Source organism: Chelmon rostratus, chromosome 17, assembly GCF_017976325.1.
Source record: "Chelmon rostratus isolate fCheRos1 chromosome 17, fCheRos1.pri, whole genome shotgun sequence".
Classification (NCBI taxonomy): Eukaryota; Metazoa; Chordata; class Actinopteri; order Chaetodontiformes; family Chaetodontidae; genus Chelmon; species Chelmon rostratus.
This window is the reverse complement of record NC_055674.1, coordinates 2,448,855-2,469,871: the sequence shown is the minus strand read 5'-3', so window position 1 is coordinate 2,469,871 and position 21,017 is coordinate 2,448,855. Positions and strand designations below refer to the sequence as shown.

Here is a 21,017-nt window from a genome sequence, read left to right as displayed (position 1 = left end):
CAACTTTTCCGACAGTCCCTTAAGGTAACATATTCCAAGCGGCCGCTCAGAGCTACGACGTTGTTTTTCCCACGACATTTTAACGCGCCGCGGGAAGCGTTCCCGCCCTCCCGGGGGTTTGACGTCACCGGCGTCCGTCTCCGCACATGGATGGAGAAGTGTAGCTCCGTCAGAGCTCAGCTCCCTCCGCCCTCCTCCTCCGCCTCCTCCAGCTATTTGCCAGCCAGCCTCGACGACAGACAGCCAGCCAGCCGCTCACCGTCCTGCTGCTGCGCCGAGTCCCGTCTTGTCCCTCCGAGCCCCGCCGTCGATTTTTTCCCGGTCTGCGAGGATCTCCACGGGCCGGCGAGCGAGTTCGGTCGCGTCTCTTGTCGGGGGAAAGTCAGTCTTGTCTCTGCGAGCTTTGTTCTCCCGTTGCCCTTCAAGACAAATGGAGAAAATGGCCAGACCTCTTCCTATAAACCCAACTTTCCTGCCGCCGACTCACGGCGTGCTGAAATCCCTGCTGGAAAATCCTCTGAAGCTGCCTTTCCATCACGATGAAGGTACGTTTTAAAGCGGTGGAGAGTCGCGGTCCCTGACGGCGCCTTCGCCTGCTCTGTGTGGTGTTTCTCCGCTGCTTATTATCGCTCTGTGGACTAACGCGGGTTTGACAGATGAAGCGCAGTGAACGACACAGGTTCACTACATTCACAGAGGGTGACGCTTCTTAATGTTCTACGATCTTTGTCGAAAAATAAACAGTGCGACCGTGTTAGCTGGAGGGCTGCAGAGATAAAGAAAATAACATGATGATTTATTATTGTTTAGCTGATTGACAGGTGAACTTCTGCTCAAGCTAGCAAGCTATTTTAGCTTATATTTATGATTTAAAGTAGCATAATACAGAAATTTCAGCTTGTGTTATGATTGTGGTTGCGCTGTTTTTAGCTTGGAGGTGCGTTTAAAACCTTTAAACCCTCTCGGCTTCCATGGGATTTATATTAGTGCTACCACAAGCCGTCGATAGAGGGCGTCTTTTCTCCTCTGTTCGGCTGTTGTGGGCGCTTGCAGTACCCCCTCTGTATTGTTGACTGTATTGAGTGTCATGACATTATCTGAACATGAATGGAGACCTGCTGGGTTTGAACTTAAAGGGTCATTTCAGCCAAATGAAAAACAGTAGGATTTTTTTTTTAAAAGTCTTTTCTCAGGAGGATGGAGGATAATTTGATTCAGTCAGCTCTCAACACTAAAAATGACGCAGCAACATGCAATGATAAACAATGAACTCTGAACAGCTCTCAGGGCAGGAGAAAATATCTCTGAAATATCTGAAAGATTTTGTGGTAAATTGGCTGAACTGACTCTCCAGGCTCACTTTCTATTTATACCCATGTAATGACCCGTGATCCCCTGCTGCAGGACAATGAAATGACTGTGTGCAAATATTTGCAGGGTTTGGGAAAGACAAGGAAAAAGGGAAGAAGCTGGACGATGAGAGCAGCGCAGCCAACCACCCACAGTCGGCCTTCCTTGGCCCGACCCTCTGGGACAAGACCCTGCCCTACGATGGGGACAACTTTCAGCTGGAGTACATGGACCTGGAGGAGTTCCTGTCGGAGAACGGCATCCCAGCCAACACAGCCCAGAGTGACCAGGCCCCGCAGTCGGCGCAGCCGCCGCAGCAGGCCGCGCCACCCACCCCGCCCACCCCGACCACACCCTCTGTGGTGGACCTCAGCAGCCGCGCCACCACCTCGGTTCACACAGGCATGGCACCTCAGACCTGCCTCCACAGCCCCGGCACAGCAGGTAGGAAGCACGTGAGGCCCGATGTGCACCTGAAAGTGCGACGTCAGGCAAGGACATGTGGGCGCAGTCGCTTGTTCACACCTCCTCTGTGTCAGCTCTTGAAGGCTGTGCTGCAGTTTGCTCACCTGCCCTGCACACACACACACCATCATTAGAGTAAGTAGCCAGTGATGTAAAGAGAAAACAAGTTATTGTGCTTTGTGCCTCTGAAGGCAGCGTCTCTCGGCGCTGATCCGTTCCTCATTGAGCTCCTGCTGTTTGAGCTTCTCTTAGTTAGAGCTTGTGACCACAGGTTAGATACACATTGACATACTTTAGCTCTGATTTACAGCCCTGAACTGGACTTTGGAGTCTGGAGGGAAGCATAAACAGGCCAATAATGCAGCGCAATCTAATTCATGAAGCTCTGCTCGGCCGAAAAGGCTCTCTGCCCCGACTTTGTCCGCCATGAGTCATGTTTACGTTAAATGTACTGTTACTTTTATTTTGCCTCTGTAAGAGTTGGTTTCGATATTCATTATTATCCCCAAGAATTCCCCGCAGGGTTCGGTGGATTACTGATTAAAAGCTGCTCGCGTTAGTCAGAAATGAGATTTATAAATGACTTCATTTAGCCTTTTGTCCTGCAGTGCAGACTCTGCGAGATTAATTTCTGATGAATTTTAAGGCACTTTTTAAATGCCGTTAAATTATATTTCCATTCAGCTCTGCACATCTATGATAGGATCAACAGTGAGTCATCAGAATATTTCAAGAAGGGCAGTGTTACGAACCTGAAAGCATACAGAGATGCATTTATTCCCTTTCAGACATTTTTCCTTCAGCTCTGAGGTCCGGTGTGTCAGTGTGGTTGTGATCAAAGGGAACTTTTCATAATGGAAAATCTTATTATTGTAATGAGCTGACATTAAGGAGGCAGCTGGTATTTAGACTGAAGCGTTAAACCGTGTAGCTGAGTTCGTTAAGCTGCTGCCAGACACTGTTTGGGTTTTTAATTCGCCGGACGCGGAGCGATCATTTAAAGGGCCGACCCTCACGCCGCTGGAGACGGTCTGCGTTTCAGCTCCGAACTCCACACTAAACGGCTCCTGGTAGCAGATCAGATGATATGTGACAGATAAACAGATGGAGTGTTTGTTGGGTGGGGGTGCGTGTTGCTGTGAATGCTCTGTCTGTGTGTGTTTTACATGTAAACGCTGAAGCGGGGGGGCCCTGGTAGTGTTGTTGCGGGTCTGTGGAGTGATTCAGTGGACAAATGAGTCAAATATTTAAGTTAAATCAGTCAAATGCAGATTGACCTTCTGTGCAGCTGTTTATTGATCCAGCTGCTGATTGAAGACTCAGCAGTTTGGATGATAACGGAGGATAAATGGTGATTGATCAGCATCCTGTCCGCTTTAAGGACTGATTTAGACCTGAGCAACAAGTACTCCACCGGTCATATTTCAGCGTAATTACAATGAATGCGTCCGGCCCTGTTCACTCGATCTGACGGAGCCTCAAAACACAAACGATCCCATAACAGCAGCTGTGTTGGGGCTGTTTGAGCCAAACGTGGGGCCCGATGATCTCTTTGTAAACAAGGAGGAGCATTGCCTGAATGTGAGAGTAGCCTCGGTCAGACCCTCTTACCTGGAGCTTCATATGTCCTGCAGGAGATCCTTTTAATAAAAAATAATGTTGTGTTGCATCAAATTCATTGATATTCATTAGACTTTCTTATTGAATTGTTGAAAATGATGAGGCACTCTCTGAGAATTCAGAAAGATAAAAACAGAAAAAAATCAACCAGAATCAGGAGAAAACTGATTTCATAGGGCCCTTTAAGTGTCGGTGTGATGTTTGTAGACCTCCACAGGTGGTGTACCACCTCCATACAAACACCTCCTGTCGGCGTGTTATGTCTTACAGTCTGAGGATGAGGAGGGAAGAATCCTTGATGAGCTACTGTAAACATGCCGCTGTCATGTGGTAAATACATCCTGTGACCTCAAGGCTTGGTTTATCACGGGGCTGCACAATAACATCCATCACATTATTGGAAGTGTCTCGCTAAACTCAATTTACTCCCCTCAGAATTAAACTGAGAAAAGCCACAACGACCAATAGCGTCAAACTCAGGAGTTCAACCGACCAATCAGACGACAGCACAGGCCAGCGAATATATTCACCGATTGACACTTAAAAACAACATGTTGACCAAAGAGCTTTGACAGAGAAGACTGAATAATAAGGATAGAAAGTAAATAACTGATCAAGCAAGTAGATGTAAAAAAATATATATATATATTGCACAGAAAACACAATATTATGACGAACAATTAAAAAAACATTGTAAAAAATGTGTAATGTGAGTATTAAGTAGTATGTAGTACAGTTATAATATTAGGGCAGTCTATTAATATGAATATTATTTAATTCTTAAATGTAAATAATGCATTTTATAAGTTACAAAAAATACATTAATATTTATATTATATTTCATTAATATGTAATTGTTTAATTATATATAATTATTAACAATTGATCAATTATAATAGTAATTATAGTAAGATATAGATTATAGAAATACATGAACTTGTGCAGTGGCGGTTGTTTAACTCCCATGATCCCACGCTGCTTCACAACATCATCAAACTTCTATTTCTGTTTTCGTTGTTTTAATCGAGGAACCCTTCAAAAACCCTGAATCCTCTAATCCTCGTGTTAATTATCATGATGTTTACATCACACATGTCTCATAATGGCTCCTGTTTCCATCCTGCAATAATTAACACTGTAACCTAAAGCTGCAATTACAAGGATGAGTGAAAAATAGTGAAAAATGAACTTTTCCAGAGCCCAAGCAGAACCCAAAATTTCATATAAAGCAGCAAATCCTCACTTTTGAGAAGCTGCAAACTGCACATGTTTGATATATTTATAAGGAAGGTGCAGTAAAACTCCTTATTTTGCTGAAATGAATCAGGATCTCACACCTTTCCCTCACGAGCTGCATGTAACTTGATGCTTTCTGGACGTGGGAAGGTGTGCAGAGAGACGTAGGCGCTCCTGCACGGCACACTTTATTCCAGCCTCGGTGCACATGTGGGTCCGCGCAGAGGCAGAACTTCAGACGGCGCGTGTGTTCTGTTTGGGTCTGTCTCCGTGTGCGTCTTCACATTTATCTCCCACGTGAACGAGGCTGGGGTTTCCTGCAGCGTGCCCGGCCATGTGACGGACACATGCAGGGGCCGTGTGCAGCGCTGAGCCGCAAACAGGAGCTCGTCACGGTATGAACCTGCCTCCTTTTCATCCCGTCGCTCCTCGCTCCCTCCCTCTCCCTCTCACTTTCACCCCCGCCCTCCCTCAAACACCCTCCACTTCCCGTCCAGTCTTCCTCTCCCTCCCCGGCCGGGCTCGGCTCCGACGCAGCCCGGACTCGGAGCCAAGGCACAGCCTGTACCCTGCGGAGATCACATGGACTCTGGTGTGCTTTTGTCACGTGCACGCAATATTGTTCCAGCTTGCCGAGTCTCGTCTAACCAGCCGCTCCACCACCACCACCCCCCCACAACAACAACCACCATCCCTCTCTGGCTGCGCTCTGCTTGCAAACAAGGCGGCTGATAACATTGTTATCACAACCAGAGAACAAAGGGGGGGGGCGCTTCAGGTTCTCTGCGTGAACGGCCTGCAGATGTTGAGGGTCTGTGTCGGGGTGGTTCAGGAGGTGGCCCCCTGTGTGCTGCTGGCAGGGTCCAAAGGGGAAGTCAGATGTAGGAGGGGTCAGAGGGTGTGTTATGGTGCATTCCAGTGTGTTAGTCAAGGAAAGAGGGCTCAGACACAAATCAGCACATTCGAGGAGCTAAACGCCGAGTTCATATCAGCACAGGCAAATAATTTGGCGTGTCAGGGGGGGCTGTTGAGAAGGCAATCAGTCAAGACTTATTAGACCCGCGCTCTGAGAAGTTTATCTGCCCCATTGTTGTAGCAGCCAGTTTCCTCTGGCCCGGTTTCTCGCAGGCCGGGTAGCTTTCCTCTCAGATGTCTTGTCATGTGGCGCGTGGACAGGATCAGCATGTCCTGCCGGAGCGACCAAGTCCTCCTGCCTCGCATGTCACGGAAACAAAAACACATTCTGCAGGTTCGGTCGACGTCCTGCAGACGAAGAGAGAAAAGGCTGCTTTTCTTATCGTCGACAAATCTCATGAAAGTCCGTCCCGCCGATGACGAGAATCTTTAAAAACACCTCCCAAATCTATAAGACGCAGTCATTTCTGCTGCTCACTGTGGCTTTTAACAAAAATGTCACTCAAACAGGCAGAAGTGGCACATTTGTTGGGGACTATTTTCAGTGGCGGATTAATCCACGTTTGGTTCTCTAGTGAGTATTTGTGGCGGCAGGACGGTGTGTGTGTGGGATTGAGTGAAAATACACTGCAGTGTGTGTGTGTGTACAGTTCAACAGTGAGGCTCACTGATGTGTTTTTAATCGTTTTGGACAACAATGGAGCTCTGCGGCACAGAGGACGGAGACGGATCAGGTGCCATGTCATGTCCCGACCCGAGTCCCAGAGACTAGTAACCGAGCCCGACCCGAGCCCGACAGCCACTCTATTTTTATGTGCGAACCAGCCCGGAGCCCGGCGCTCTTAATGTAAGCTGAAGCACTGAGTTTGTGTTACCCTGTCAGGTGGCTTTGTTGCCATGGTTATAGCTCACCTGTTTACCCTGATTACACATGTGGGCACCTCGTAAAGGCTTTGCTTTATGTAGGCTATAGGTTGATAGTATGTTCAAACACACACACACACACACGTTACGCAACGTCCTCAGCAGTCACAAATATGATCAAATGTGATATTTAGCATTGACGAGCACGCCGTGTCAGGTAGGCTGGACGGGCCGATGTGACCTAACCGACCTAAGCCCCAGGATCGATATCCACCCTCTGCTGCACACATGAAACTCGTTAGTATGATGCATTCAGTGTCTTCTCATGGGATTTGTTGACAATAAGGAGAATACAGAATTACTCATGTGGCCATGTGAACTCCTGGAAAAAGGAAAAACCGGTCACAGCAAGCTTGTTAACATTCTGAAACTATTTTAAAGCCAATTAGAAACTAAGTCTTTCGACCTTTAGCCCCATAGTTCAGCCTTGCAGAGCAAGAAGTGGCCGTTGTTGTTTCCGTGTTACGCCCGGGTCAGAGTTCAACACATCCGTCCCTGCACGCAGATATGAGCGGCAGCTCGGCTTATCTGTAGCGGCCGCGTTATCGCCCTCGCAGCCGCGCGATAACACGCAGCCGCCCCGATGTGATCGCGCGGCCGGCCGAGCGAGCGCGCACGCATACATGCTCTCACGTCAAATGAAAGCGAGTTCCACAAGTCTTTAATCGAGAGGCCAGTTAATTCCAGCTTTCACACAGCTCTTTGTGGGTCAGCTCTGGACTACCTCGCCTGGCTTGTTAATTTTAGATTTCCTGTTCGGGGGGGGGGGGGTGTAGGTGTGTGTGTCGGGGAATATTTCATGAATCCACATTTGACTGCTTCCTCTCCCTTGGAACGTGTCGTACATTAGTTGAGGGCATTCCAGGTCAATGAACGGGCTCGTACGTCTACTTTTATCCCGCGACCTTGCCACTGTGCTTTAACTCCACTAATTAGGAGATCAGAATGACTCGTAAAGGTGATTAGGGCGAGGCTGCTGGCTATTTGCAGGTCTGAGCGCAGGCCTGACAGATTGTCCGAGACAGCATCTAGTTTTAGTGAGTAAGTAGCTCTCTGCCTGCCTGCCTGTCTGTCTGTCTGTCTGCCTGTCTGTCTGTCTGTCTGCCTGCCTGCCTGTCTGTCTGTCTGCCTGTCTGTCTGTCTGCCTGCCTGTCTGTCTGCCTCTCTGTCTGTCTGTCTGTCTGCCTGCCTGTCTGTCTGTCTGTCTGTCTGTCTGCCTGTCTGTCTGCCTGCCTGCCTGTCTGTCTGTCTGCCTGTCTGTCTGTCTGTCTGCCTGTCTGTCTCTCTGTGCTCGGTTTATGAATGGCCGGTGGTTAAATGTGTAAGCTTACGGATGAAGGAACTCTACAGTGAGTCATGTGATTCCAGGAGGTGATGGCAGACAGATTATGTGAGAGTTTTGTAACCGATTACTCGTTGAAATAATGATCTGCAGCTTTTCTCTAAACCTTTACATAATTTTAAGTTAAATATGTTTGTTTCAGACTGTTGGTCGAACGAAACGAGCCGTTTGAAGACGTCACCTTGAGCTCTGGAAACTTTTGGTGGATATTTTTTAACAATTTTTTGGGCATTTTATTGACCAAATGATGAACAAAGCATGGACGGTTGCGTCGCTGCAGCCCAAAGTTGGCATCAAGTGTCACGTTCACATTCATAATGTGGTTTACTTTGGTGCTTAAACAATAAATCAGTCAGAAAATTAATCAACAATAGTTTAAATATTTTTTTTGATGGAACCAAAACAACACATTTGGCCACATTTCATCATATTATCAAAAAACTAATAATAACACATCATTCAGTTCTTAAATTAATTGTTTCCTTATTATTTGATCAGATAATTAAATGTTTACAAATTAAAATGTGGCTCGTTTTGGAGTGTCACTTCTTCTATGGCACTATTAATATAAAAAAAGGTGTTTTTTAGATGTTTCTGTATTTCCAACCCTGCACAGCTCAGCTTGTGTGCAGCGAAGTGCCGCATCAACATCTGTCGAAGGCAAATATCCAAAACATCTGTAGGCCTGAGAACGCTGTTGCCATTGTTCTGTTTTCCCACATTTCTGCTCAGTTTTACGAGGTGATAATTGGCAGATTTTAAAAGTCCTGCATAGTTTTTCAAACAAACACTTTTGTTTTCCTCGTCGTGAACAGAGAAGCGTCGAGCAGCTTGACTCCCGGCCGAGTTTTTTCTTCTTCGCGTGTCCGTGCTGGACGAGCCCATCGCTTCCTCTGGGTTGGACGGCGCCTCCCGATCCGCGGACAGCGCAGGCCGAGCGCAGACTTCCTGTTTGCTCCTGGTTGAAACACAGAGAGCGGTCAGAGCCGAGTCTGATGGCTTCCTCTCAAATCTCCAGCGCGGTTTGACCGTGCACACCCTGACTGAAGGTCAGCGGCATCGACTGGCTGTCGTGGCACGTACACAAATGTAGGTCATGATGTGCGAGCTGCCGACAGCTGATGAAAAGGCCTGCTGCACTTTGTGTGGCGTCATCAAGCTTTTTGTATCGAGCAAAGCAAAACATTTTAATGCTAATGCAATAAATCTCAGAGTAATTGTTCCATTTCGGCCGGCTGATGAAGCGATCCGCAGCTGCAGATCAATTGGAGACAGCAGGCGGTCGGACACGTGAAGGCATGCGAGGGCAGATCACCTGTTTACAGACAGGCTGATAGCTGCGGAGTTTAAGATAAAACAGGTTGTGAAATGACTTCCCAGTGTGATCACCTGTGTTTATAACGCTGGTGTGACAGCACCACCTGCTGGTCCAGTGAGGCAACTACAGCTCTGTGCAGCTGAAATGTGTGTTTTTTTTTTTAGAGAAGTACTCACCTAACCTGTTCACCACATCTGTACAGGTCAAAATGTGACACCTCTTGATGGATGAGCCCTCTGAGGGCAGCTCAGAGGGAAGAAAGGCAGCATTCAGCCCCCCCCGGAGGCCTCAGTACGAGAGGCTCTCCTCAGTTACCTCCCACTGCTCCTCCTGTGTCCTCCATCCTGCTGTAAGAGCTTCACAGGAAGGATCTGCTGGTCATGACTCACTCATGCTGTTGTATAACCGATTACCCCAAATGGAAGTGGCACCTTGAACTTTAATGGCGCCATTAGAGTCAAATCAGAGGCGCTTGGAGTTCAGTTCCCTGCTGACTTTTCCTCTCTCAGCCGTATAATTACACTCCTGTCACCTCCTTTTCAAGAAAACAGGATGACTCTGTGCACTGGCTGCCGGCTAATGTGTGTTGTTCTTTTGTTGCAGCACTGCCCTCAGCCCGGGACACCCCCAGCCCCATCGACCCAGAGTCCATCCAGGTGCCCCTGACCTACGAGCCCGACCCGGCAGACCTGGCTCTGTCCAGCGTGCCCGGCCAGGAGATGTTCGACCCCAGGAAACGCAAGTTCTCTGCCGAGGAGCTGAAGCCGCAGCCCATGATCAAGAAAGCCCGCAAGGTCTTCATCCCCGAAGACATGAAGGTGACCTGCCGCTCTGTGTCTGTCTGTCTGTCTGTCTGTCTGTCTGTCTGTCTGTCTGTCTGTCTCAGCCCGGTTTCAGTACAAAGGGGTCTACAGGTTCTGTGCCCTCGTCGTTCTCTCAGTGTTTAAAGTGTTAATATAAGCTGAAGCAAACATTCAGTTTGTGCTGCTGTAGCCGAGTGTAGCTCGGGACGCCAGGGTAGATGTGCAGCATCAGTTACCATGGCGATGTAGCCAGGTTAAAAAGAGAGGCCGCAGCATCAGTAAAGGCTTCAGGTGGTGGCTGCGCCTGTGAGAGTCAGCCGAGACTCGAGCCTGCAGAGACTACAACAAGCCAGAGTCTGGAGTCCTGAGGGGAGGAAGACCAGGACTGAGAGCCGAGCAGCAGCAGCTTTCTCAAACACAGGGGGGGCTTATGAAGTGGTTGAAAATGATCTAAAGCTGTATTAAAAAAAACAACTTAGATTCAGGGTTAGAGATGTGAGGACTGACCCGTCTGCTCTGCTCTGCAGGACGACCGGTACTGGGCCCGGCGCAGAAAGAACAACGTGGCGGCCAAGAGGTCACGGGACGCCCGGCGGCTGAAGGAGAACCAGATCGCCATCCGGGCCGGCTTCCTGGAGAAGGAGAACGCCGCTCTCCGCATGGAGGTAGCGGACATGAGGAAGGAGCTGGGCCGCTGCAAGAACATTCTGGCCAAATACGAGGCCCGACACGGGCCCCTGTGAGCCCCCAAAAACACCCGCACCACCGGCCCCGCCCTCTTCACTGCCCCCCCTACCCAGCGTCCCTCAAGTCTGAAGGACAATGTGTCTCTTTTGGTGGCACTGCCCCATCCTCCTCCTCCACCCACACCTCCTCTTCCTCCTCCCACAAACCTCCAGTCCCCCCCCCCCCCACCAACACACACCTGTATGGTTCCACTTTGACTTCGATCATAAGCTTCAGTTCTGCTCCTTCTCTCGTTTCCTGTGCACTTCATCCAGAAACATACGTACGTGCAGACTTCCCACTTTAACGTGCTGTGAGGAGTCATGAGCCGGCCCACCAGCTGAGCCCCCCCCCCGACCTTCCACGTTTGAGAATCGATGCCATGCTGTTTGTTCTTCACTTTCATACTGATTTTATACGTCAGATCAGGACTGAAAACTGTTTCCTGTCCCCCCCCCTCCTCCTCCTCCTCCTCCGTCTGATATCACGTGACGTGTCCGAGAGCCTGCTTTCAACCCCCGAATCTTGTGTTTTTTTGTTTCCCGCCCCCCCTTTTTTTTGGCCTCTTTTCTCGGTGTTGTGTTTCAGTCGTCTGACCCTCCTCGCGCTCCGAGGCGGCGCCCCCCCAGCTTCTCTAACAGCGTTCTCAGTATTTTAACTTTCAGATTTTGCACATTTTTCCTGTGCGACCGCGGCGTAGAGTTGCCATTTTTTTTTTAAACGATAGCGTTTCTCCGTCAGACGGACACTGAGCAATAATTCCTGTCCGGAACTAAACTGACATGACTACCTACATGTTTCCCTCTCTGGTCTCCGCTTTTTGGTTTTAGCTCACCTCCGTTAACTAAGATAACCTTAGTTAACCTCTGCACTAATGCGTGTCTCACAATCTGATCCGGTGCAATGTTTCCACTCGCTCAAAATTTCCTCCGCCTCATATTTATCTACCTTTTATTTCTCAGATGGAAGATTGTTGTTTTTATATATATATATATACATATATGCATATATATATATATGTATGTATATATACACTATGTATTCTGTTGATATAATTGTTAGTATTAATACTACTCTTGACATTGTCGTTAGCCTCCTCCTTGTTTTCAGATTTCAGCATGATTTTCTTTCACAGAACGAAAAGCTGTTTGCAAATCTTTCATTTTTTTTTGTTTTTTTGTTTTTTTGCAAAGTTGTTGATAATTCTTTTCGCTTCTGTTTAACTTAGCATGATTAATATGCGTGCTTTTATTTTAGAAATCAGTACAGACGTCTGTAGTCTCTCATCGTAGCTCTATGTTCGCCTCTTTTTAAAGGTGGCTGTATGAATGTAAAAGATGTTGACAAAAAAAAAAAAAGTTGGATGGTGTTGTCCAATACTGTGGTTAACCCGATCAGTTTGTTTACTGCAGACCAAACGATTCACAACAGAGATGATATATTGGTTACAAGAGATATGTTTATATGAACCTATTCTATAAGTTGTTCTTTTTGTACAGTATTTTTCCTATACATTACTGAACTATGTATTTTAAAGGCACAAGAGATCCAGAAGATTATTAAAGAATTCAAGTATATAACACACAGACAAATGCATATAGTGGTATTTTGATATTCTATATTAGTAGGATGTAGTTTTACAGAGATTTGTGGATATTCAGCAGCACCCAAACCTCCTGGGCATTACTCTTATCATCATGAATATTACGATTATTATTATTATTATTATTATGACACTCCTGCTTGTGTTGGCGCCACCTTCAGGCTCCCATTGTCATGTAAATCCCATTTGACCTAAAGGAAGCGGATGCTGAAGAGAGAATGTGCATTTAGGCCCTTTTTTAGAACCCGTTGACTCAAATCGGACAGGATCCGTAGATCACGTTTGGTCCCGAATCGTCCCGAGTGGTCCCGAGTCGTCCAGGCTTTGCTTTCTTTCAGTGAGGAATATTCTGACTTTCTGAGGCTTCTCATAGCGGCGCAGCTTCTTTCTGATCTGATGTGATGGGATGAAGTTACTATGAAGGAAGGGAAATCTATGGCTGGTTACTGTTGCTGCTCTGTGTGTGTGTGGGTCCTTCAGCCGATGCAGTTGTAGCGTGTCCCTGAACCTGAGTGATGGACACTGGAAAGCTTTATTCTTCTGAAATGAAGGCTTACAGTGGAGCCCCAACCTGAGTTGTGTTGTAGTTTAGAGCTGCATGCTGCTTTTCGCCAATCAGTCCAAGACCAGGACGCGACCGATTCGTGTTTTTTAGGGTTGATGTTGACGTTTCTGCACATCGTACGGAAGTTCAGGACTGCCGATATTAAATGAGACCATCCAAAGGAATAGTTTGACATTTTGGGATATTCTTCACTTTCTGAGAAGAGTAATGACGCTCGCAGTGTCTGTACATTAAATATGATGTGACAGTTTTCAGCCAGTTAACTTAGCATAAAGGCTAGCCTGGCACCTTTAAACTTGTGGAATAAGCAGGCTTTGCTGATCGCCTGGCAGCCTAAAGGTGACGAAACTTTAGTGACACAAAACCAGAAATTCATGTTTTTACACTTTTCTTGTACGGATTTAAACAAACAAGATATAATTAGCAAGCTTTAAAGTTTATCTCAGTTCTTTATGCTAAGCTAACAGTCTGCTGCTTCATATTGATGTTGACTTTCTTATGTAACTCAGCTAAAAAATAAAAGTAAATCATCTCAAAATGTCAAAATACTCCTTTGAATCAAATGGCTGAAAAACAGGAACATTTAATCACACCAGTGGTTTCTCCACTTCAGAAATTAATTAAAAACTCAAGTGTAAAAGCCCATCTTGTGATTTAATCTTAAATTTTAGGCTGTTATTCTTATCAATCTTATAATTTTTTTGGAATTCTCGTTTTGAGTCGAGCATTTTCAAAAATGAAAGCGAAAGCTTTTAACAGACATTTTTTTTTTTTGGACAATCGTCACACGAACACTTTAAATAATGGCAGGACTGGACTTCCATATTTTTGTGTCGACATCTTTAAATTTCGAGGCGTCACCGGGTTCATTTAAACAGGGTTAAAATAAAAGAATCTGCCCAGTAAAGCTTAGACCAGATCCCAGTCCAGGCCTGGTTGAACGTTATCGATCCGATCCAAAGGCGTGTGTGACGCAAAGTGACTCTTTTCCACCCACGATCTGTCGTTTGGTATTTTTGCGCTTTCGAGGGTGTTTCCCTTCTGCATCTGATCTGCACAGCGTGTGAACAGGGTTTGTAGAGTGAAGACTGGAACAATGCCTCCCCAATCTGTGGAGCATCTTTTTATGAAATCATACATATATAAATATATATATATATATAGGAACAAGCCAATAATTAATCCATGTGTATCCCAAAATTACCTCACTGTCGAGTGATTTCACTACCTCACCCGGAAACGTTAACCATAATTCTGAGTCTATTCCAGTGCCTTGAATACACTGACTGTTCCCCAGTCTCTCAGCAATGTAAAGTTCTCATCGCAGCACCAATCGGATAGGTTCAGATCTGCACTGAAGGGCTTCTTAGTGCATCAAAACTCTATATATTATATACACTGACAACTCTTTTCACTTCTTATTTTGGACATTGCAACAGACATGTAACCATTGTATTCATGGCAACACCAACAGACTGTTTCAGAGTGTGTACAAATACAACGGAAAGGTGTCCTCGGTCTTGTTTGTCATGGAATGGATGCATAACATTTACTTGTGCTGTTCAGCCCTCGGCCTCTCCGTCTCTCTGTAATTTGTAGTGTCGAATAAAATCCCACTTCTTTTCAGCCGTGTCTCATTTCTGTGCTGCGGAGTGTTTTTTACAAATGACCGGATGGGAAGTCTGTTCATCACTGGAGCGTCGGCCAAAACGTGTCCAAGCTGCATTGAAAAATACGAACATTTAGCTAATTTTGGTCAATAAAATTTGGCATCTGTAATAAAAATAAAGGTATTTTTAAAAAGCATAATTTTGCTATTTGAATCAAACCCTGGGTAACATGTTGGAAGTGGTATTTAAAGATTTTATGACTTGTATTGATTGAAAAGTGTGAGTACAGATGAGCTCAACCTGCTGAAAGTTGCCATTAAAAGCTGGTTCAGATTCTCAGTTTGGTTTAATTAACATTTGCTCAGATGTTTATTACATTCAGGTTCAGGGCTACTTCAAGTTTAAATAACATTAGCTGGAGAAGTTTGGCACATTTTGCCATTAAAAAAAGGTTTGTATGTATGTGAAGTGATGCAGAAACCATGAAATACAATAAAAGCCCTCAGTGATGCTGTGGAGTTCTTCAGGAGTCTGGAGGAGAGGCGTCCTTGGAGGGTGTACATATCCTGCAGACGAGGAGCTGAACCGCAGTGAATGAGGCTCCGGAGGCTCGGGCGTGGGGCGTTATCATTTTTTATTGTCACATTAGAAAGGTGATACTCAGTATAGTAGAGGAGCATTCGTGTATATGCAGCACCATTAACAGCCAATGGAACAGACAAGAAGCAGATTTTTCTCCCTGCGAAAGGCCAGGATCACACACAGAACAAAAGGACAGAATATACAAACGTTAGAAAACAGAGCGGTTCAAGAAACCATTTCAACGAGAGCCAAGAGCAGGAGATACGCGACCGTTCGGCTCCGGACGTCACTAAGAGGAGAGCGACACAAAGGTCATTTTATGGGCCACTGAGCACATTTACAAAAACCAACAGCAGGAGACGAAAACATGAACACGAGGTTCCTCCTGCAGTCGAACCCTCTGCAGAACACACAGGAAACACTGCTCGTCCTCATGGTGCAAATCAACAACTGACAATCAGTGGAAATGTAATACTGGACTACATTACAAAGCTCGTGCACACACACACACTCTCTACTGCACGCTGTTCACATTTACAATAAAGTGGAAGAACTCCGCCTGAATGCATCATTTGGCTCATTAATAAAACCCCACCTCACCCGTGTCACCTCGACACACCCTGAAATGCTGTAAGTCACCTTCTCACGGCCGCCCACCAGCAGGGGGCGCTAAACACTCAGAGAAGAAACAGGTCGCCTGAAAACTGAGGACTGCGTCAGAAATGAAGCGAACGCTGGAAACAAAAGGAGCAAATCTGGATCTCATGGGTTGACGACGAGAACGAATCACCAGACTTCCATCAGGAGCTTTTTTTTCTTGGCGTTTCCTTCCTGATTCAAACACTTCTACCGACGAGGGCTGGGAATCACAGCTCGGTACTTTTTGGTAAAAGTTGGCATCAGTTATCAGGACAGAATCGATTCTACTTATTCTTTGTTCTGATTATTCCTGATTTAAATCAAGTTTTGCCAATTTTAAACTACTTCACTCTTGCAAAGTTGCAAAGAACAGCTGCTTGTTGCATCTTTGGTTTCTTTTTTTGAAATGAAAAAAGTCGATATGTAGAGAAACATGTTAATATTTCTCCAAGTATCACATGGGTGCTGGTACTGAAGCCCTGCCTTCTAGTCAAACAGCTGATTTTTAGCACCTCGTTCGATGTCCCCAGCGCTCAAATCGCCGGCTGAAACGGATGACGCATCTCCAGGTTGTGACACATGAATGACCCCAATGTGGAATGTGACTTACTTCAAGTGATACAAAAGACTGCTATCAAATTTCTCAAACACTCGTGAATGTGCCAGGTTCACCTGTAAAAAGTCAAAACTCCCTCCCCCACTGAAGTTGTACAAAACAGCTTTGAAAGTAGCTTTTGTTCGTCACAAAAATCTGCTCTCTCGTTAGAAAACAGTAAACAATTCACTGTCATTATTTTCGTAAACTTTTCGGCTGTCGCTGCAGCTTCAGCGGGCAGTTGAGGGAGTCGCCGTGCGGGCGCCTCGGCTCCGGAGCGCAGGGGGAAGGTGGAGAGCCGGCGTCCGGCCCCGGCTGTGGTCACGACAGGAGGAGGGTGTCGGCGCTGGGGGCCTTGTAGAGGTATTTCCAGATGGCGTAGTAGTGCACGGCCGCAGCCAGCGCCACGAACACGTGCCAGATGGCGTGGGCGAAGGGGATGACGCCGTCGCTCTTGAAGAAGAACACACCGAGGCAGTAGATGAGTCCGCCGCAGGCCAGCTCATGTAGCCCCTCGGTGTTGCTCTGCAGGACAAACAAAACCAGAAAAAGACGAGAGAAAGGTTAGAGAGTAAAACAGAGTCCGATATTCACTTTTTAACAAAGGAAGAGGACGGCAGACATTTCAAACATGGAACATAATGTAGTTTATATTTCATAGTATTCATGGGATGTCATGCTGCTATACTCATTGAAACCACAAGAGGGCAGCAGACACTAAAACACAGGTTTAAAACGCTCAGTTCAGAACAGCAGGCACGTGGAGAGCACTTTCTCACATCTGAATACATTTACTTATATAACTGATGCAAAGTAATCTATATTCAGGAAGAGGAAGTGAAAACACACTCAGCACATGCAAATAAACTGAACACGACTGTAAACATTAACACACAACAACGTTACCATCGACGTCACGACTGATGCAGGAAAAAAACCCATCGTCAAGTAGAAGGCCAGCTCAACGAGTTTATATCTGCGAAGGCAAATCAAGCAGAGTTCAGATGCGAGCAGAAAAAACGTCACCAAAATAATCAGAATCAAAGACAGAAAGACTCAAACAAACAAAGAAACAAACAGGTGCTTGAATCTTCTTCGCTGCTACTGAAGGACGTCATTATTGATAAATCTATCTTCTCCAGCACAGAACGTGTGCAGAAGCTGTTTTAATTAACTGAACTTAGTTAAAAATGGTTAAACTGGCGAAACAACCTACTGAACATGTCCAACATGTTTTAATTTAGTGTCCACAAGTCATTTGTATAACGTGGATTTTGTGTCTGCGTTGATTTCTTGGTTTTTGTATTTTAAGGCTGTAACTAATGTTTTTTCATGATGGATTAACCAGTCAACTATTCTCTCAGTTTTAATCAATTCATTGGTTTCATCTATAAAATGTAAGAAAATAGTAAAAAGTGACCAATATTCTAAAACAAATACACTAAATTTAAGAGTATGAAGAGAAAACCAGCAGAAATTCACATTCAAGGAGCAAAAAACAGGAAACTTTTCGCAATTTCTCTTTAAAAAAGTGATTCATCGTTATTTTATCTGTGGATGAAATGTCAACATCAACAGATAAAATGTTTAAAAATGGATTATCTAACGAGACATTTCATGGACGGGTGCTGGACACACTGTTAAAATAAACACATCAGTGACATAAAGAGCCGGCTGGCGGTCCGGCTGTAAACTGAACTCACTTTTCATGGTAGTTGAAGACATATATGGTTCCAGCTGCGGCCATGAGCCACACAAACCAGCGCATGTGTGCTGCTAGAGGACCCAGTTCACGCAGGTTCAACCTGAGTGGGGACGAGAAGACAGCACACGCGTCAGTGTCAGGCCTCCATTAACGACAGCAGTCCCTCTGAGGACACGCTGCCCTCCGTCTGACACTCACCAAGGTGTGTAGGAGGCAGCGATGAAGAAATAGATGACCACTCTGTCACACATGTGGAAACACTGTTCCACAGACCTGAAACAAACAACACGCAGGTGAACAGGTTAGGACAGGTGATCGAAAACAGACAGCCACAGAGCGAAGCTGTGGACACTGATATTCTACTACAACTCACGATCACAGACCAGCCTGCTGTAAATGATTGATTTTACTCTAAATATTACAACAGGAGGAGCTGACTGTGTCCTCCTGCATTATGTATACACGTGCAGGCCGTGTTGTGTGTATATGGTTTTTAGGACAGCTTGTACCGGTCTTGTGTTTCGTCACGGCGCTCCTCCTCACCTCATGTGGCTCTTCTTCCAGGTGATGATATGAAACACAGTGGAGACCAGGAAGAGGGCACACAGGCCCATGCCGTACACCCAGGCGGTGATCCTCTCCCAGCCGTTGTCCGACAGACGGTGCAGCAGCGCCATGCCCACGACGGCCGGCACGATGAGGAGCTGCAGAGAGGAAACCACAGGAGCGTTAAAACAAGCAGCTTCAGATGAAGCCGTCTGCTTTCGAGAATAAACTCAAGCCGCTCACCGCGTGAGTGTAGCAGTTTGCAGCATGCTCATAGCAGGTGGGCTGGTAGCGGCAGTTAGCAGACGCCCGTCTGTTCATGAACCTGAAACAAACAAACAAAGACAACAAAATAAACAACTATGGATGGCTGATTCAGAGCTGCACAGCACATACATCCATCTGATTCTGCCCCTAACACAAGAGAAGTGATGAAAATATTGATTTGAGGATGTTGACTGCATTAGTGCTCACAGCAATAACAAAAATAAACTGTAAATCAAGCAGAATCAGGCTTATTGCAAAGCAGGTTTTCACATACAGAGAGTATATAGAAGTTCTGCAAATTGTAAATATAAAATAGAAATTTAAAGTAAAAGAACGGTGGTCGGTGTATGTGCAATGTGCCAAAACAATAATGCAAAGATTTGCGTTCACACTTTGAGCATTATGGATGTAACACTGGAGCTGCAGGTCACATTCATCACAAAACCAAACAACATAAGAAAATTCAATAAAGCAGATAAAGAGTCAAATAACAGAGAAAATCAATGATAATGAGCAGAAATCTTTACCTCCAGTAGAAACTGAACTAAACATCATAACTATGTTTGACAGGACTTCCTGACAGTTTATGTGCTCGCACACCTCGACAGAATACTACAGTTTCTGACTTAATACCAACAGTACATTCATAACTATACTTCAGTTAATTCTGGCACACGGTAATGTTGACAGATATTAAATTAATTTCACCAATTACAGTCATGTTATTCTGCTGTTTAACATTAAATATGAAAATAACCATTGACATTATCATTGAATTAAGTCGTTCAGATAAGATAATTATTGTGCATCGATATAAACAAACAGAGAAAGGCAATAAATCCTCACATATCTGAGGAAATGCGACCAGAAAATGTATTAAAATATATCATTAATTATAATTTTGTCATGAACTCGTCAATTAATCAACTAATGTGTAAGACCTATTGAAATTGTATCGATCATTTTCTGTGCCAAACTTCATACAAAAAACTAAAAATTTAACGCCGCATTATTTTTTTACCTTCTTTGTTGTGTATATCTGCACAGAAACCTTTACTGTGGTCTGATTCAGTGAGTAAAACAGGTTTATGGTGACAGAGCTGAAGAATGAGGTAAATAACCACATCTGACGAGCTTGCTTTTACTCTAAATGACATTAACAGTGAATTAAATAATGGCCTGAACCCAGAACCGGATTTTGACAGTAAGGTTTTAGGATTTCACCCACCTCTGAAAGCTGTTTACTCTCTTCATTTCAGCCGTATTCAGCACAAGCAGCAAAGAAAAAGATCAGCAAACAAAAGAGCTAAACACCTGCGTTACAAAGGCAACGGTAAAACAATAAACTGTCCTGACAAACCAGAGCAAACGGAAGGCCTAGCATTAGCTAACCTGATGCTACTCACAAGCTAACTTTCGCAACAGCTACAAGGCACCGGCAGCATTAATACTCCCGCTACAAAGGCACCATTTTAGTCTTTTTCTTAATACCATTCTGGAACAAATACCGGCTCACTGCCTCGTCTTTAAGCTACAAATATCCATGAGCACCAGCGGCAGCCAGGACAACGCGAAAACACCCCCACAAGCTCGTAGCTCCCCCGCTAAGTGACAGGCTGCTCCCCGCTGCGCCGCTAGCCAAAAAATATGATTTCTTTTCGTGCCCCACCGCCCCAACAGTGGCAAGATGCTGAGTGACAGCGGCGTGAGCCAATGAGCAGCGCCAAGACCGGCAAGCTGGCCAATCGGATGTTAGGTAGGCCGGGTCCTGTAGAGGAGCGTCAGTCATGTACGGGTATGCAAATACTTTGAATGAGAAACAGACAAATAAGATGTTAATAAGTAAAAGAGGAACTACAGAAAATACTGAGAAACTGTTTGAGTCCGCTCAACGTTCTTTCTATCATTTCCTTTAACTCTGTCTCTGTACAAAGTGCTGATGTTTGCTGTGATATTCAGTGAGCTGTTAGTAATTATATTTGCGTGTTTTATGACTTACTTTAAATGTTATATCATGTGTACGAAGCAATCCTTCACAAAAGGAAAATAAAGTGCAAAACTGCTGCTTTTTCACATTTTACTCCCACTTTCTAAGGCACCGTTCATAACGGCATTTACCTGCAGCTTTATCGATCAGATTAAGCCATTAATTAAACCTTTAAATTAAAAATCCTCCATCATGACACCTGCATTGTTTTTACGACTT

At 45.3% G+C, this 21,017-nt stretch overlaps 2 protein-coding genes across 2 annotated transcripts; one reads left to right on the top strand and one right to left on the bottom strand.

Moving 5' to 3' along the window:
* Nucleotides 1-200: 200 nt before the first annotated feature.
* Nucleotides 201-14,493, top strand: hlfa (HLF transcription factor, PAR bZIP family member a). Its single transcript, XM_041956897.1, has 4 exons — nucleotides 201-545; nucleotides 1,438-1,794; nucleotides 9,774-9,988; nucleotides 10,501-14,493. Exons 1-4 carry the CDS (start codon nucleotides 431-433, stop codon nucleotides 10,714-10,716), a joined length of 903 nt encoding a protein of 300 aa, XP_041812831.1. The 5' UTR covers nucleotides 201-430; the 3' UTR covers nucleotides 10,717-14,493.
* A 568-nt stretch (nucleotides 14,494-15,061) lies between these two features.
* On the bottom strand, nucleotides 15,062-20,441 carry mmd (monocyte to macrophage differentiation-associated). Its single transcript, XM_041956845.1, has 7 exons — nucleotides 20,040-20,441; nucleotides 18,788-18,869; nucleotides 18,542-18,702; nucleotides 18,197-18,271; nucleotides 17,997-18,098; nucleotides 17,200-17,269; nucleotides 15,062-16,818 (listed from the first exon to the last, which is right to left on the bottom strand). Exons 1-7 carry the CDS (start codon nucleotides 20,063-20,065, stop codon nucleotides 16,615-16,617), a joined length of 720 nt encoding a protein of 239 aa, XP_041812779.1. The 5' UTR covers nucleotides 20,066-20,441; the 3' UTR covers nucleotides 15,062-16,614.
* Nucleotides 20,442-21,017: the final 576 nt, after the last annotated feature.